The following is an 18,098-nucleotide window of genomic DNA, read 5'->3' as shown; positions in this document are numbered from 1 at the left end:
CGTAGGCAAATGAGGTGTCCATTGGTGACATCTGTGCAACGATTTTACAACCTAGATTTCCCTGCTCTTCAATCATGGATTTTGACTATTTAAAACTAGTCCGCAGCCCCTGAAGGGTTCTGATGGACTAAGGTACCATGCCTCACAGAGCTGAATACCATGCCAAAATGGTCGCATATGCGACCATTTTTTTAGAATGTGCTAGTTAAAATTTTATGTGGTCGCATTTGTGCGAGTGCATGGTCATGTACTACTCAGTTAAATTCACGCATGAATTTTCCTGCATTGAACTTGTTTTAGCGCCCGCCAAAGTGAATTTTTGTCCCGCCAAAATCTTATTTGATCGGTGAGTAATGTAGATGAACTGCTGTGCTTGTGACCATAGACAGTATATAAACGCTTGTGACAGGGCGCATGTTTAACCCTTGTGTGGTGTTCGGTCATTTTGACCCGGAGAGAATTTTCTTTTACCCAAAAATACTAGTTAATGTTAACGCTTTGGACTGAAACTTAGTGACTTGATTCACAGATGGTATAACTACTTCTCAAATGTTTTTTGACAATTTTTTTTACTTTTTTAGGGGGGGTTTTGTCACCTTGTTACACTTGTGGTCTTCCCGGTCAAAAATGAATCAAAGTGTGACGATGACACACATGCATTATATAATTGCACTGCATATAACTGCTGGTCAACTAGTCTAAAATTAAGAAACCCCTAGAACACAGTATAGGGACATTTTAAACAGGACATGCACGCATTAGCTGAATAAATGTTAGCCAATACAAACATATTTATAGAAAACAGTTGACAAGAATAGACAGGAGTCCAATAATAGCATAACCAATCACTTATTCTAAAAAGAATCCGACATAATGAGGGCTGTGTTAACAGTAAAACGTCCGCCATTTAACGAATTTTAAAAGCACGGATGGATAATACAAAATGATTTTTGACAGAAAAAAAAAACAAGCAAGAACAAAATTTAAACTTAGCCCGTCAATTATCATTTTACAATGATCTTCTCTCTCTGTGCACACGCGTCGCGTTTGTGAGAGAGCTTGCGCAGCACTGATACAGCGGTACTTTTTAATCCATAAGTAATTAACGCGCTAGTTTTCATACAAAATAAATATGTAACATAATTAGGTACTTTAGTTATAATTAACACAATAACGTAACACGTGAAGGCTACGTTTCTCAACACTGAGAATGAATGAATAAATAAACGCCTGTTTCTCCAGACTCGCGCTTATCCACAAATCACAACACTTTCATAATCACTAACGTTAAACCATAGCGATTTCAAGATTTATAGTTCAGCATTACTTGAGCATTTTATTATTTGCATGACTGAATGATGTCTTCCTCTTTTCTGAGTGACCATGAATAACTTAACGGAGTATTTTAAGATAATCCATGCGATCTGTGTGATCATCGAATCCATAAGATTAAGTTAACTTAACTCAACAATCAACTTTCCACATCGAGCCCAGGCCGTTTATCTTCAGAATCAGGAATCAGAAGTACCGTACTGTACTGTCCTCGCTTATGAAATCAGTCAGACGGCGGCCGCGGGAGTGGAAGGGGGATCGGGCGGGAATCTTTATTGGTGTCGATTTTCAGTCTCTTTTTAATGATAGGCCTTACGCATTTGTCAATCATCCCCGCTTGCTATTTGGGGAATGAACCCAGCGCTATGATTGGTCGAACTTTTCTTCTTTTGCTGTAGCTTGATTTGAGGACAGCGCGTGCACAGAGGCGTCACCAGGTTTTTGCGTAGTTTATAGTGACAAATCGTAGCAGCGTACTTTGAAGTCAAAATGCGTATCCGCTACGCAAAATGCGTACAGGTTGGCAGGTCTGCATATAGTGACTTCAGAGGGTTGAAGGTCCAAATTGCAGTTTTAATGCAGCTTCAAAGGGCTCTACACGATCCCAGACGAAGAATAAGGGTCTTATGTGCAGAGCTAGTGCAAGACAAGCATTTGTGGTTAAATGGGCTCTGGCCCCAAGTGCCCTCGGGCTGGGCTCGCAGGACAGTCTCCGTTCTGTGCTCATAGCACAGCACTATTGGATTGCGTTCCCCATAGCATCAGAGACTGATGGAATGCAAGTGAATCGTATTGAAAGGGAAAGTTACAGTTACTAATGTAACCTTGGGTTCCCTGAGATAACGGGAACGAAATTGCATACCTGGCTGTGCTTCTACACTCATGCACCAGTCGATGCTTGCCATTCCTTAGTCTAAAGAGTCTGACGATATGACATCCAGCTAATTGGCCCTAGATTACATTTGTAACCTAAACGTTTTGTAGCTGTAAATATATGTAAGATAAAAAAATAAAAAAAACACTATTCATGTAATGCTAATTGTTTAATTTTTGTGTATAATGCTGATTCATTCTAGCTGTAAACTAAATTTAAAAGTTTAGTTAATAAAAGTTAATAACACATACAGTTTCTGCTAATCTCATGTTAATCTTGTGTACCTTTAGAGTAGTATTGCGTTCTTCATATCTCTGAACAGTCTTTAGTTTTATCAGATTTATAAAAGACAGATACGCTTTACAGATTCTTTCTGTAAAACAGTCGAGCTCCTGGAGGCATGTCAAGTCAATTCACCTTAACTTATATAGCGCTTTTAACAATATAGATTGTTTCAAAGCAGCTTCACAGTGATAATAGGAAATTAAAGTAACAGATTGTTTTGGCTTTACAGCAGCTCTAGAATAAAGTTATTGTCTAGCTAAAGTTAGTTTTGATTGATTCAATTCCGTTGCAAAGATTAACTTGGGGGCGCTTACACGACAACACGCTCTGACCGCTCATTCGCACAACAACAGTGCCTGGTGGCTCGAGAACGCCAACCTTGAAATAGGTTCCAAGGTGCAGGCGTTGAATAATTTTGAGAAAAAAAAGTTATCTCCATGCAAACTTCAAAAACGTGAATATGTGACAACGCCGACGGCGTGCACACATGCGTATTACGTGTTTAGTTTGGTATGCACATTTGAGTATATATGTACACAGGCGTGTAGTCTTTCTCTACAAATTGACCTCAACAAAACTACCTGTCTGGCCTTAATTCATAATACAGATTTTTTTATATTATTGATTCTGCTTGTCCATGCATTATTATTATTATTTTGACTTATTTTGACCTTTTTATCTGTACAGAGGTAAAGGGAAGGGAATGAGGTCTTGACAGGGGAGAGACTAGTGGTCACTTCAGGCCTGCGGTGTCGTCGTGTCCAGGCGCAGGTCCTTCATCAGATCTGGATACGGCAGACTGCGGTAAACCTTGGGATAAACAGAGAGACTAATATTAGCATAGACGCCATTCTTCTTATGATGTAATAAGTACATCGGGATTTATGGGACCTAATCTATGCAGCCTAACATTGAATTATAGAAATTGATAATGTTCTATGTGTATGCTAGGTCAAAGAGATGCGTTTTTAGTCTAGATTTAAACTGACAGAGTGTGTCTGCTTCCCGGACAATGTTAGGAAGACTTTTCCAAAGTTTACTGCCAGCAGTCAAGTCAAGTCACATTTATTTACATAGCACTTTTTACAATACAGATTGTTTCAAAGCAGCTTTACAGAGCTAATAGGAAAGTAATATAAAAAAGTTTGTTTCCAGAAGAAAATAGCGTTTCAGTGATGAAGTTATTAATGTAGTTAATTTATATATATATATATATATATAGCCACTCTGGAGTAAACCGTGATGTCATCGTCCAGCTCAATTCAATTATTGTATAATAGTGTCAATGCAGGCAGATCAATATTATGGTTGAATATTAAATTAAATGTTAAATTTAATTTCCCCAACTAAGCAAGCCAAGCCAATGGCAACAAAGGTGGCAGTGGCAAGGAACCAAAACTCCATCAGGAGGTGGAGAACAAAAACCTTGGAAGAACCCAGGCCTAGTCGGGGGCCAGTTCTCCTCTGGCCAATGAACGAACACTGTATGATTATGATTAAGGCAGCATTATAGGTCAGAAGTCAGATTGCTTTGGAACAATCCGAATATTATCCAGTTCCATCTGGTTTAAGATCGGAGTCATGCCGGTATGGAGAGGGGTTTGTTGAGGATCAGTGCCGATGGCTGTCGTGTCAATGAGGCCTTCACAGGGGAGAGTCTAGTTGACACAATCTCTGCTGACACTTCAGGGATGCATTGTGGTCGTGTCTAGGTGCAGGTCCTCCATCTGGTCTGGATACAGCCCAGATCCGGCTGACTACATCATGCATTGTGGTCGTGTCTAGGTGCAGGTCCACCATCTGATCTGGATATGGCCTGGATCCAGCTGATTACAGTAAACCTCGAAATAAGCAGAAAGACTAACAGCGTAGATGCCATTCTTCTTATGATGTAACAAGTACATCGGGTGTTATAGGAAGTGTTCCCGGTTCCGGCTGACCTAATTTATGCAGCCTAATAATCATTTAAATGATTTGAATAATAGAAATGTATAATTTTCTATGTGTATACCAGGTTAAAGTGATGTGTTTTTAGTCTAGCTTTGAACTGACAGAGTGTGACTGCTTCCTGGACAATGTTAGGAAGACTGTTCCAGAGATTAGGTGCTAAATAGGAAAAGGATCTACTGCCATCAGTCAATTTTGATATTTTAGGTGTTATCAACTGGCCAGAGTTTTAAGATTGCAACAGACATGAAGGACTATAATGTGTTAAAGGGTTAGTTCACCCAAAAATGAAAATTCTGTCAGTAATTACTCACCCTCATGTTGTTCCAACCGCGTAAGACCTTCGTTCATCTTCGGAACACAAATTAAGATATTTTTGATGAAATCTGAGTGCTGGATCACTTCTCCATAGGCTGCTAGGTGGCCCGAACTTGCTGGCCCAGAAAAGTTATTAAAGAGATCGTTAATATAGTCCAAGTGACTACAGTGGCTCAATCTTAAGTATATCAAGCGACGAGAATACTTTTTGTGCGCAAAAACAAACAAAAATAACGACTTTATTCCACTATTCATTTCCTTCTCTCTGGGCCTCATAGTGTTTTTGCGCTGCGCGTCTGTGTTATACGTCATCACGCATCACACACATGACCAGCGTCGGCCAATAGTGAGCCTACGTGGTGACGTGTAACACAGACGCGCAGCGCAAAAACACTACGCGAACCAACTAGAGGTCCAGAGAGAAGGAAATGAATAGTGGAATAAAGTCTTCATTTACTGCTACAAACTGATAACTGTCAGATAAGTGAAAATAAATAACTGTCCACTAATGCCAACATAATTGTAAGTCTAAAGAATGTTGTGGTCAATAGTATCAAATGCAGCACTAAGGTTGAGTAACACTCATAGAGAGATACAACCACAATTGGATGATAAGAACAAATTTGTGACTCTAATGAGAGCTGTCTCAGTACTATGGTACGGTCTAAATCCTGACTGGAAATCCTTGCTGATACCATTTCTTTCTAAAAAGGAACATAGTTGTGAGGATACTGATTTTTCTAGTATCTTTGACAGAAAAGGTAGATTTGAGATCGCCTGTTATTGACTAATTCTGTAGGATCAAGTTGCGTTTTTTTAACAAGCAGTTTAATAATAAATAGCCAGCTTCAATTTTTTCGGTATGTATCCTAATGACAAAGATGAATTAATGATATTAAGAAGAGGATATATGACCTCTGGAAGAATCTCTTTCAAAAGCTTAGTCGTTATAGGGTCTAACATATAGTTGTTGATTTAGATAAATTAACGAGTTTACAAAATTGTTCCTGTCTTATAGCAATGAATGAATTAAATTTTTCCTCATTGAGACTACAATGCACTGCCTGATGCGATACTGTAGTAGACGGTTGCATAGTTATAATTTTCTCCCAAATGTTATCAATCTTCTAAGTAAAGAAGTTCATAAAGTTATTACTGCTGTGCTGCTTGGAAACGTCTGGATTATCTAGACATCAATGCCAATCAATGACTAGAAGATATCTACACATAAGCTACATTAAATTCCTCAACTAACAATTAAGAAATGTTATCTACATGTTGTCACTTCTTCTTGAGTCTCTCCATCTTTGTCTGACTCCGGTTTGAACATAAAAAAAAAAAAAAAAAAAAAAAAAAAATTCAGTGCGAGGTAAGCGGAGCTGCTGACACACAGGAGCTCTTGAAGCTCCGCCCTCTGTGCCGGGAGCAGCAGCTCATTTGCATTTAAAGGAATAGACACAAAAACGGTGCATTTTTGCTCAACCCTTAAAAAAAGTGACAAATTGAGCATACTACATAAAAATATCTATAGGGTATTTTGAGCTTAAACTTCATATAAACACTTTGGGGACATCAGAGATTTATTTTAATCTTGTGAAAAGGGCATTATACCACCCCTTTAAAACAATACAAACAGTCACAAGATGATTGATTGAAGGTTTGTTCAGTTAAGTTGATTGAGTGACGACAAACACAGTTGATGTAGTTTCATTTTCACATCCAGGGGTTAAAACTGACCAGTCAAAATCAAGTATTTCAGAAATTCATATTTATTATTATGTAATATGTTTAATTTTAAAGACATTTTTATTTACTTTTGTTACTATAAGCTGTTTTGGTCACCACTTGACGTCATTTATTAATCTATTTTTGTTCCAGATTAAACATTCTGCAACAATATAGAATAACATAGGATTTTGTCACTGCATTCTGGTCTAAATCTTTGTTCACATACAGTAGTGAACGTGTTTGGCTTTGAACAAATGCCACACACCACGAACACACACCCGGAGCAGTGGGCAGCCAGTGCTGCGGCGCCCAAGGAGAGATATTGGGGGTTAGGTGGGCACCTCAGTTGTGGGTAATGAAAGTGGAAGAGATCGCTGTTCATTCACTCCCCCCATCTACATTTCCTGTCTGTACCAAGACTCGAACCCCGTGACCTTCTGGTTACAAGTCCGATTCTATAACCATTAGGCCACAACTGAAACTTCTTGGACGGTTTATTTTTGGGGGTTATTTGGTAGAACTTCAGACAAACTTGGGAATTTTTTTTTACATTTTTTTAATTTGTATAGTCTGACATGTGTCCATAATTCATGTCTCTCACTTGCATTTTAATTTGAATACGGGTGTTTTTGCAACTAAAGTCACTTTTAAGTCCTAGCAGTGAATTTTTAGATTTATGATATTTGTCATATGATGCTTGATAAATAAAACAGTGTTATTACACTCCTTGACATAAAAATAATTACTGATTAATGTTATTTAATGAAAAATTATGAAGCATTTATTGGTCCAAACGCCAATTTTGTTCATGTCCAACCACTGTGGTCTCAATGCTGAGATACATAAAATGAGCTAATTCTTTTACAATGACATACAGTATTTACAATGAATATGTTATATATAAATATTACTTTACAGCATCTTAAAGTTCTTTTTTTTTTTTTTTTTTTTTTGCTGATCATTTATATGATTTTTTTCCACATCTAAATGCAAACAAATCTAGTTTTTATAGAAACATAAATTAGCACATGGGCACATGTGACCTGGCTGACAGATTGTACCACATTAGGTCACTCACAAGATCCAGAAAAATGAGGTAAAGATCATCATATAGTTCGAAATGTCCAATTACTAAGCTGTATGGCTTAGTAAACTCTAAGCTGTAAGGCTCTAAGCCAATCAGATTCAAGATCCAGAAAGAACTGTTGTATAAATGTTTATTTTATATTTGACTGTTTAGGATAGAAATGTTAAATGGCCGTCAAATAATCAGGAAAACTAATAAACTTTTGTCTAATTTTGAAAATAGGCCTATATAATTTACTTGATTCATATATTGTAATAATTGGTAACTGTCAATGTGACAGGACAAGAAACATTAACAAAGCCGTTTTCAATATAGTAATGAATGTGTACATATTGTGTATGAATTTAATAAACTTATTTTCCTAGTGTTCGTAGCCTTCAGTAAATAATTTTGTCTAAGAAAATGGTTTATAAAACAGGCTAAATATCAGTTGACACTATGTTTACTTTCTTCACTGACACATACAAAAAAAAAGACTATCTGTCAAAGCTCAGTGGAAGAGACATGTCAAGAAAAGGAGACTTGCTTGTTCGGCTTGAGTGGTCTTTGTTGGTTCTGACTTCTGACACCATGTTTCATGTTCATAAATGAGACTTATGATGGGGGTCAAACACATCTTAACACATCGTAACATCTTCCTTCACATAACAAAGGAATGTTCTTAAAATTGAACACAACACGACATAACCCAGCTCAATTAGAAAACCCATTATACAGATTAACAGGTTGAACAAAACTATCTGTTATTACTAAAAAGTTATTCTGTGAATAGCTTAATGAATAGGTCAGTAAGCATGACATTGTTTTGCAAATGTATATTATTCTTTCTTCTTTATCCTTTTTTTTTTTTTTTTTTACATAACATAGTCCGTAGAGTATCTAGCAGGAATTTTGATGTTGGACCTGGTTCTTGTGTGTCTTAGAACTGGGACTGTGGCTGGCAAGGTAGCTTCTCTTTGTTATTTGCTGTGCTATGCTCTCTGAAAACTCTCCTGTCCCCCAGTAGTCATCATTTACGTTGGGTTGGTCTGCTGGTAAGGTGACTTTGAGCTTTTCAGGCACGGGACGAATGTCTTTTCTGTTGCAATGGTATTTCTTGCCTTTCACTAGCAGTATGCAGGAACGGTCACTGAGCTGATCAATGCAGATGCCAAGCGCCCATGTACTGGTTGGGTTATTAGGGTGAAGAAGTACCCGCACTGTCTGTCCTTGAATTATGCTTGGCATGTCACATGCTGTAGTGTCATAGCGTTGCTTCACTGCTGCTCGCTTGGCTATTTTTCTTGTGAAAACTTCTTGCACTACTTTAGGATGCAGAAGGGCCTCTCCAGTAGGCAGGGTAGTGCGTGTTCTCCTTGACATGAGCCTTTGAATTGAGGAGCTATTGAGGCCTTCTGTTGGGGTGTTTCTCCATGCCAGAACTGCTTTCCAGAGGTCTCCCTCTTCCAAGGTGGACTTTTTTTATCAGTGTTTTTGCTATTTTTACAGCTGACTCTGCTTTACCGTTGCTTTTGCTGTGATATGGTGATGATGTGACATGGTTAAAGTCCCATTCCTCTGCAAATTCTTGAAAGTCCATGCCACTGAATGGCGGTCCATTGTCTGTGAAAACTTCAAGGGGAATACCATGTCTGCTGAACTGTCTTTTGCAGCATTCAATGACTGTGGATGAGGTGTAATCTGGCATTCTGTCTATCTCCCAGTAGTCAGAATAGTAATCCACCATAATTAGGAACATGGAGTCATTTGCAGTAAATAGGTCCAATCCTATCTTAGACCATGGGAGGTGAGGTATTTTGTGTGGAATCAATGTTTATTTTTGCTGTTTCACATGGATAGTGTTGCATGTGGCACAACTGCTGATAAAGTTTTTGACTTCGTCTGTGATGCCAGGCCAGAAAACTGCCTCACAAGCCTTTCTCAGGCTAGCCTCAATTCCAGAGTGTCCAGTGTGGATTTTTTTCTAAAAAAAACAGGGCGTAAAGCTTTAGGAATGAGGATCCTCTGTCCTTTGAATATTAGACCGCTGTCACTGGCTAGTTCCTCCTTGAAAGTCCAGAATGGTCGCAATAAGCTGTTGAGAGCACATTTGTGGTTGGGCCACCCAGTTTTAATGCAAGCATGTAGTTTTTGGAACAGCGTGTCTTTGGCAGAGTGTGTTATGATGGTTTCCAGTGTCTTTGTGGAGATATTGATACAGCTGGAATGGCTAACTTGTTCAAAGTCTTGCGGGGCAAGGCCCATTGCCTATACTGAGGCTGGTGTCTGCATTTGTGAGTGTCATGCTCGTCTGAGGCGCGAGAGAGAAAGTCTGCGATGTGCAAATCCTTGCCTGGTTTGTACTGCAGGTGTATCTGGTATCTTTGTAGCCTCAATAGCATCCTCTGTAATCGCTTGGGTGCTGTCAGCAAGGTTTTTTTGAAGATTGCTTCAAGTGGCCTGTGATCACTATGTACAGTGATGTGCTCTTTTCCATGTAGATACTGGTCGAATTTATCACACACAAAGACAATGGCAAGGCATTCTTTCTCAATCTGAGCGTATTGTTGTTCTGTTGGTATAACGGCTCCTGAATGTTTTTCCAGATCAGAAAAATCACGCTTCAACTGATGCCTTCGATCTTTTAATGTCTTCCTTTCAGGAATCAGGATATTCCATATCACAAAAATCGAATGGACACCGTGAAAAAACTGAAAAATAAACCAAAATTACAATCAAATTTGTTGAAGCGATTCTGCCATGACATCACTCGAAACATATCCCATTAAAATTGAAATCAATACACACAGTACATCAAATTATAAATAAACAATAACCAAAATACATACAAACATACCGTGTGCTTTCCAATCGGGACTCAGGAGACATCAGTAGACCATTTTTTTTCTCAAACACTCTTTCTATTTTACCTCTTTCGATTTGTGTGCGACACCTCGTGTTTCTCTCTTATCTTTTTTCCTTTTCCGGTGAGCACGCAAAAAATAAAATCATATGACCAATACGTCTCATGTTACTCCTTTTCCCAGTAGGTGTCACTATTACCAAACTATCATGTAGATCAATACAATTCTCACATAAGTATTACACAAAATTTATAAAACAAAAACAAACAAACAAACCAAAAACTTTCAAAGGTGAAAAAATATCTGCGACAGCTACAGTTGGGGTCAGTGTCCTGGACGCAAATGCTACAGGTTGTCCATTCTGTAGGAGGGCTGCCCCTAAGCCTTTCTGTCATGGTTTTTCAACCACTGTCATGGTTTTTTAAAGCTATTTATTATCCATAGATACACCAGATGTTGCCTTGGCTACGGCAGTTCATTGGAACGAATGCGTCAATAGAGGAACAGGGGAGCCCTTTCTCTTTAATGCATCAGCATCAATGTAGGCAAAGGTCTAACAGAAATAAAATCACCATAAATCGTCATGAATGCGATTTCCTTGTTGTTTTGGTTCGTTCCAACGGTCAGACATGTATTTATCATGGAGTCCAGAGAAAATTTAAGGTTTTGATATTAAGATAATCTACTTCTTTTTCAAAATATAATGCATAGTGCTAGTAGGCCTAAGTTTATTAGTCACATTCTTCCACTTGAGTAAACTTAAAATAAACTATCGCTACTTACCTTAGCCTACTGCATGCAAAATGGCTACAATGGTGTGACTATACATGTTAATTTAAGCATTTAAATTGTATTGGTTTATTAAATATGGGCAGGGCGATATATATCGTGAGATTGTTATGCGCATCTCGTCAGTAAAGCCGGTTCCTTGATTAGTAGTAAATCACCTTCACCTGCTTTCAGATGGAGCGGCATTCACTACAAAGAGCCGTAGTTAACTGACAAGCTGAGCCATATCGCATTAATATCGCGGACGTATCGCCAGCGATAATTAATGCGATATGGCTCAGCTTGTCAGTTAACTACGGCTCTTTGTACACAGCAAAAACTCCAGTGTTAAATTAACACTCCTGGGAGTGTATATGAGTCCACACTCAAGAGTGTTGAAGTTAATGAGATAATTAAGTGATTAATTTAGTGATGATTGAGCATTATTGAAGACACCTGATGATAACAAGCAGAATCACTGAAGGAGAAAATCTCAAATTGTAAGCCACCGTTATGGTGATGGGTGTTTGCTTTAGTTGGGCTCTTGACCCTTAAATTATTAACTTTATATTTTGTTTGATTGCTGTATCTGAGTTATAACTGCCAGGTGAACAAAGAAAAAAAGTGATCTGATGGTGTTTGTTATATTATGACAATCATCATTTGAACTTTATGTTTTTGATTTATATTGTTGTTTACAGCATAACTGTGATTTTGCATAAATATCCAGAATTTTAGATATAATACAAAGGATTTCTTAAAAGTAAAAAAAAAAAATTCTTTCTTTTAGGCACACGCAGACGTCAATATTCAGTCTATGCATCTCAACAATGGTGACGAGCAGAATATTCAATTAGGAAAAGTAAATTACATAGACAATTCAGATCATAATTTATTCATGCCGCAATGCATGATGGGAGCCATTAATGAGTTGTGATTGGTGGTAGCCACTGCAACATGCTTTATTATTATCACCATTGTTGAGATTCACAGGCTGATTATTGATATCTGTGTTTCTAAATAAATTCATTTGAAAGTGTTTTGATCAGAACAATGTTTAATAAATATTTTGGATTATAAGAAAAATACTGATAATCACATGTTGTAAAATCACAAAGCTGCTGCTAACAAGTTAAACCAAACTATCTCAATAAGTTTCATTTTTCAGATCACAGCATGATTGTCAAAACATAACCAACACTAACAGATCACACTTTTCTTTGTTCATTTGACTGTTATAATTCAAAAACAGCAGACAAACAAAATTTAAAGTGAATGTATAAGGGTCAAGAGTCCAACTAAAGCAAACACCCATGACCATAACGGTGGCTTACAATTTGAGATTTTCTCCTTCAGTGATTCTGCTTGTTAACATCAGGTGTCTTCAATAATGCTCAATCATCACTAAATTAATCACTTAATTATCTCATTAACTTTAACACTCTCGAGTGTTAATTTAACACTGGCGTTTTTGCTGTGTAGTAAATGCCGCTCCATCTGAAAGCAGGTGATGGCGATTTACTACTAATCAAGGAACCGGCTTTACTGACGAGATGCGCATAACAATCTCACGATATATATCGCCCAGCCACAAAGCAATTTGCAGGTGGAAGCAAATCAAAAATTTGAGAGGAACATAATGTGAAAGTTAGTTGAGGTGCTAAAGACCGTTTCATCTTTTCTTTATTCCTGTCCCGCAATACTTTTGCCACATTAAATAAGTATGTACTAAAGTAGTAAATACATCTTAAATATCTAAACAGTTGACATTTTCACAAATTCCAGTGTCCTTCCACACCTCCATCCCCAGTTTGCAAGGAAGAAACAAGCACTTGAGCCCACTGTATCCTTGTGCAAAACTCACACATACATAAGATTTGTGGAATTCTATGTATAATAATCATGGATGTACTGTTTGAAGATTGACAGGGAGTGGACAAGCATACTATTAGGACTGTACTTACAGGTTACAAGCACCACACTGTTTTTTTATTTTTTATTAAAAGGTTTGAGTACAATCGGTAAAAAAATCAAGTAAAATTTACCTATGTGGTTTCAACAACCAGATGCGTTTACACTTGTCCAGTTTCATCTGGAATGCGGCCCAGACCTCCTCCTGAAGTGGTTTAAGCGATCGGATTCAAATCCGTCTCGAATGCGTTTCGGAGGGCATTTACACCTGGTCTTTTCACAGAAAACGCATGAAGTGACCAGGTGTAAACAGCCCCTTAAACACAAGGGTTATTTCAAATAATATCTAAAGAGTACAGCACATTCATAGTTCATTTTCTGTGTGAGAATCACAGTTCATTTTCTTCCTCCAAGCAGAGAAATGTACACTTAACTTAAAAACACTTAAAAAAACAACTTGACTACTACCATCCACACAGTAAATGTAATCCCTTGCTGTCTGGTTTTTAGATTTCGTTCATGTGAACATCCATACGCATCACAAAAGTCCGGCATCAACCATGAATTCGAAGTACAGGCGGAGATAGCAGCGTTACCTTGCTATTTCCTATGACAAGACCCCTGTTCCAAGATGGCGACAGTTTTGACGCATGCTTAGAACCCCAAGGCGACATCTAGTGTATCTATGTTTCTTATCGACGCTTCACACTCCAGTCCAGTGGGTGGCGGTAAGACACATGCTTTTGTTTTCCAACCACCATTAAACCTCAAAGGAAGAAGATTAGTGTTGTTCAGCATGATCTCTGTTGTTTGGCTGAATACAAACAGTTAGATATGTACTTTTAGTATATATAATGATACCATTTTTGAATCAGGCCTGTAATATTCCTATCCTCATAGAAGTGACTAAGTTTTGAAGCAAGCAGGAATATCTGGAGGAGTGTCAACTGAACTGAGAACTGCTGCTGTGAAGATGGTGTTTGTTAAAGAGGAGAGTGAGGAGGACATGAGTGAACCAGAACCCTGGAGAATAAAACGCAGAGGTTGGTGTCCATTCTTCATTTATCTTTAATTAAAGTTGTGGTACATTAAGATAACAAAGCTTTAGACTCAGGGTGCCCGCAAATCTTATAACGTTGCTTTTTTGGAATCTCAAAACTATGTTGAACTCGGAGCGTGTGCGACTCATCATACTTAATTTTTTTTTTTTTTTTTTACAACATTTTAACGAAGCTTTAAACAGGGTGCACATTATGGATCCTTAAGTCTTGAATTCCTTAATGTAACATAATTAAAATGTCCTAAAACAACATTTCAAAAGTCTTAAAATGCAACTGAACAGGTATGAATAAAATTTAGATTTTATTTTTACTAATTGCTTTTTGGAATCTCAAAACTGTGTTGAACTCAGAGCGTGTGCGACTCTACATACAGATTTACTTTGTTTTTGGATTAGCGTAATATCAAACATTTGTGTGGACAAAGGTTTACCTGTTATACAGAAGTCTTCCTGCAGTTTTCTACCTAAATAAAAGCCCCAAGTTCTATTAAAAATATATTACTTTTGTTATATTGTACCCCCAAATTAAAATGTAGGGTAGAATGGGGGAAACGCCCCCTTTGGGTAAACCCCGCTCCTACTGTTTTCTCCCAATATAATCAATAGATAGTCAACAGAACAATTTTCACAGAAAAAAAATACAGTCCTTAAGGGGGTCATTTTACCCCACTCTACCCTATTATTATTATTAGCCTATACATTTAAATTTTTCAGTGCAAATGTAATATTGTAAAATAGCAATGGTTTATATACATTTATTCTTTAATACTTTGCATTATTTTACCCTGGCACTAACTTAATTACAAAAAAAAAAAAAAAAATACATGGATGAACACAATCCATTATAGCTCATGTAATCGTGTAGCGTGATTGAAGTGATGTGCTAGTCATACATTTTTTTTTGGAAAGTTATTGAAAATGGTATTAAAAATATGAAGTGCTGAAGCCAGACAGCTCATCCGATTCAGTGGATGTGGTTATAAAACCAATAGCGACGTGAAATAATGTAGATTAGACAAATACTTTTCACAATGCATCTAAGGGAACATTTATGTGACAGTGATGTTCTAAAAATGTAGAAGTTTTCTCTTTGCATTTTTAAAAAGCTCTCTGTACACTCAACATTGTCAAAATGATAACCGTTTGTGAAAACTGTGATGTCATGCACATATGTATTACGTGTTCAGTCTATAGTGTGTGTAGTGTGTCTTTACAAACTGACATCGCCAATTACTGGCCTGGCATGAATAATACAGTGTTTTTAGTCGTTTTCGCAGATCCATGTAAACAGGGATTGTTTTGACGACATTGTCCTCTGTGTGCGAATTTTTACTATTTATTTACTAATAAATACTAAGGAAAAATCTTTCAGTTTTTAGTACAGTGTTGTCATGTAAAAATACCCTATTTTTTTTTTTTTTTTTAACTGTCCCAATTGATTTTCATAATGTTAATGTTTTCATTTTAGGCCTGGTGAAAGTGAAAGAGGAAAGACAAGATCTTAATGAAGTGGAGGAGAAACATCAGCATCAGAAAGCTCATGATGTCACCACTGGAGAAAAATCGAGTTGCTCCAAAACTGAAACCAATTGCTCACAAAGCAGCATTCAAATTACAGAAGTAAAAAAGCCTTTCACCTGTTCTCACTGTGGAAACACTTTCTCATGTAACGGAAGCCTGAAGAAGCACATGTTAATTCATACTGGAGAAAAGCCTTTCACCTGCTCTGAGTGTGGAAAGAGTTTTACACAGAAAGGACACCTTAATGATCATTTGTTAATTCACACTTCAGAAAAGCCTTTCACCTGCTCTCAGTGTGGAAACACTTTTAGACGTAAAGCATACCTTGAGCATCACATGTTAATTCATACTGGGAAAAGGCCTTTCGTCTGCCCTCATTGTGGAAACTCTTTCACACGTAAAGGCAACCTTAACAAGCACATGTTACTTCATACAGGAATAAAGCCTTTCGTCTGCTCCCACTGTGGAAAGTGTTTTATACATAAAGGACACCTTAATGATCATTTGGTAACTCACACTGAAGAAAAGCCTTTCATCTGCTCTCAGTGTGGAAACACTTTCACACGCAAAAGATACCTTGAGAATCACATGTTAATTCATGCTGGAATAAAGCCTTTCAGCTGCTCCCAATGTGGCAAGAGTTTTACACAGAAGAGACAACTTAATGATCACATGTTAATTCATACTGAAGAAAAGCCTTTCACCTGCTCTCACTGTGAAAAGACTTTCAGACGTAAAGTAAGCCTGAAGAAGCACATGTTGATTCATACTGGAATAAAGCCTTTCACATGCTCTCACTAGCTATGTTTCCATCCACTTATTTTCATGCACATTTTGGGATATCACAAAAAAAAACGCTGTTGAGCGGAATCGTAAACACTTCTGATTGGCCATTGTTTCCCCTCGCCCATCGGATATGTCTGTGATTGGCTACAATGATCAACGCACGGGAGCGTTTGAGAGCACACGGAAGTGTTTTTAAAAATGGGAGCAGCCGAAACAGCCTTCTAACAGCGGACGGTCCACTGATAGATAGACGCCTGCTTTCAAACACCCCTGTCTGTATCTGTGTAAGTGTTTGGTGAAGAGCGTCATTGATATTTACAACATGTTTTTGAAGCGCTGATCATTGTAGCCAATCACAGACACATCCGATGAGCGTTTGAGTACAATGGGTAATCAGAGGTGTTTACGATTCCGCTCAAAGCGTAAAAAAATGTCAGTACCGTTTGGTACCGAAGTCGGTACATTTGACAACTCTGTTTGGTTTGGTCCCCTCAAAGTTGTGTTCGATTTTCTCCTTAGCGTAAAGTTTAAGAGGCCCATCTATCACTGTTTTCCATGTTCATAGAGTTTGGATAGTAAATATATAGGCTATAATCTGTGTGGAAACACAGCTTTTTTTAAAAAATGGTGGCTGCTGGGGTTTCACGTGCGTTCGGCCAATTGGCATACAATAACGTCACTGATAGTTCCTATAGTGCTGGTTTAGACCCTACTCTGAAGTAGGAGCAAATCTAGTTCCTCCAAAAGGTGTTCCTAGAACTAAAATCATTCCTAGTTCCTGTGGTGCAAACACGCCAAAATCCGGGAACTTCCGCCAATAGTTCTAGGAACTATGAAAAGGTTCCTCCGGTGTAAAAGCCCCTAATGATCATTTGGTAATTCACACTTCAGAAAAGCCCTTCGCCTGCTCTCAGTGAGGAAACTCTTTCATATGTGAAATATATATATCATCAATTAATGACGCGTTCGGTGACAGTGAGCTGCGTTACAGGCAGGATTTAAATGGTGGCTACAAAGAAATCTCTAACGTTAATTTTGGTCATGATTGTCTTGGAAAACATAGACAATTTGACAGTCGTCTTAGGAGAAGTTACACTGCAGAACTGTGAGTCAAATCTTCTGACACTGCCAGAATTTTGTCCGAAGTAAAATTTGGTCTCCGTGGTCATTAAATGGCTGTCGGTGAACATGTCAAACTAACGATCAAAGACTTCAGATATTAGCCAAGGATCAAGGGAATCTTTTAGGATTTGCCATTTTTTTCCAAAATCGCACAGTGTGCACCCGGCTTTACGCATGTGATCTGTGTGAGAAAATTTGAATGGAACACGAGTCTCAAAGCTCATCTTCGCCATTCTCACTCTGCGGTATAAGGCAATGAAAAGGAACAGTTACTGATTTCTGAGAAACACTGTTGAAGCGGATCAAACCAAAGAGCACAACACACTTGTGGCCAATCAAGAAAGACTTTAGAAAGAGACATGACTGAGAGACATTACAAAAGCTTTTCTAATATTAACATGGTCATAAACCTTCATTTTCCAGTGATTTCCAGATATTTATGTAAACAAACCAGCAGTGTCTGAATTTATAGTTTATGTGAGTGCAGTCCAATAAAATAAATGTTGAGAGAATGCT

General features: G+C 37.8%; 2 protein-coding genes across 2 annotated transcripts in view; one reads left to right on the top strand and one right to left on the bottom strand.

The window, feature by feature from the left end:
* Window positions 1-18,098, bottom strand: part of LOC311304498 (gap junction alpha-1 protein-like) — a gene marked incomplete at both ends in the record, with an annotated part of 434,020 nt that overhangs the window by 208,913 nt on the left and 207,009 nt on the right. The window lies entirely within an intron of this gene.
* LOC311305446 (uncharacterized protein) lies at window positions 13,863-16,624 on the top strand. Its single transcript, XM_084433167.1, has 2 exons — window positions 13,863-14,136; window positions 15,622-16,624. Exons 1-2 carry the CDS (start codon window positions 14,067-14,069, stop codon window positions 16,473-16,475), a joined length of 924 nt encoding a protein of 307 aa, XP_084289293.1. The 5' UTR covers window positions 13,863-14,066; the 3' UTR covers window positions 16,476-16,624.

Source organism: Rutilus rutilus, assembly GCF_951802725.1.
Source record: "Rutilus rutilus genome assembly, chromosome: 1".
NCBI lineage: Eukaryota > Metazoa > Chordata > Actinopteri > Cypriniformes > Leuciscidae > Rutilus > Rutilus rutilus.
This window is presented reverse-complemented; position numbering and strand designations above follow the sequence as displayed.

Coding starts and splice junctions, on each gene's coding strand:
- LOC311305446 (XM_084433167.1), top strand. CDS start 14,067: ATGGTGTTTGTTAAAGAGGAGAGTGAGGAGGACATGAGTGAACCAGAA. Junction 14,137..15,621: donor CTGGAGAATAAAACGCAGAG/GTTGGTGTCCAT, acceptor TTTTCATTTTAG/GCCTGGTGAAAGTGAAAGAG.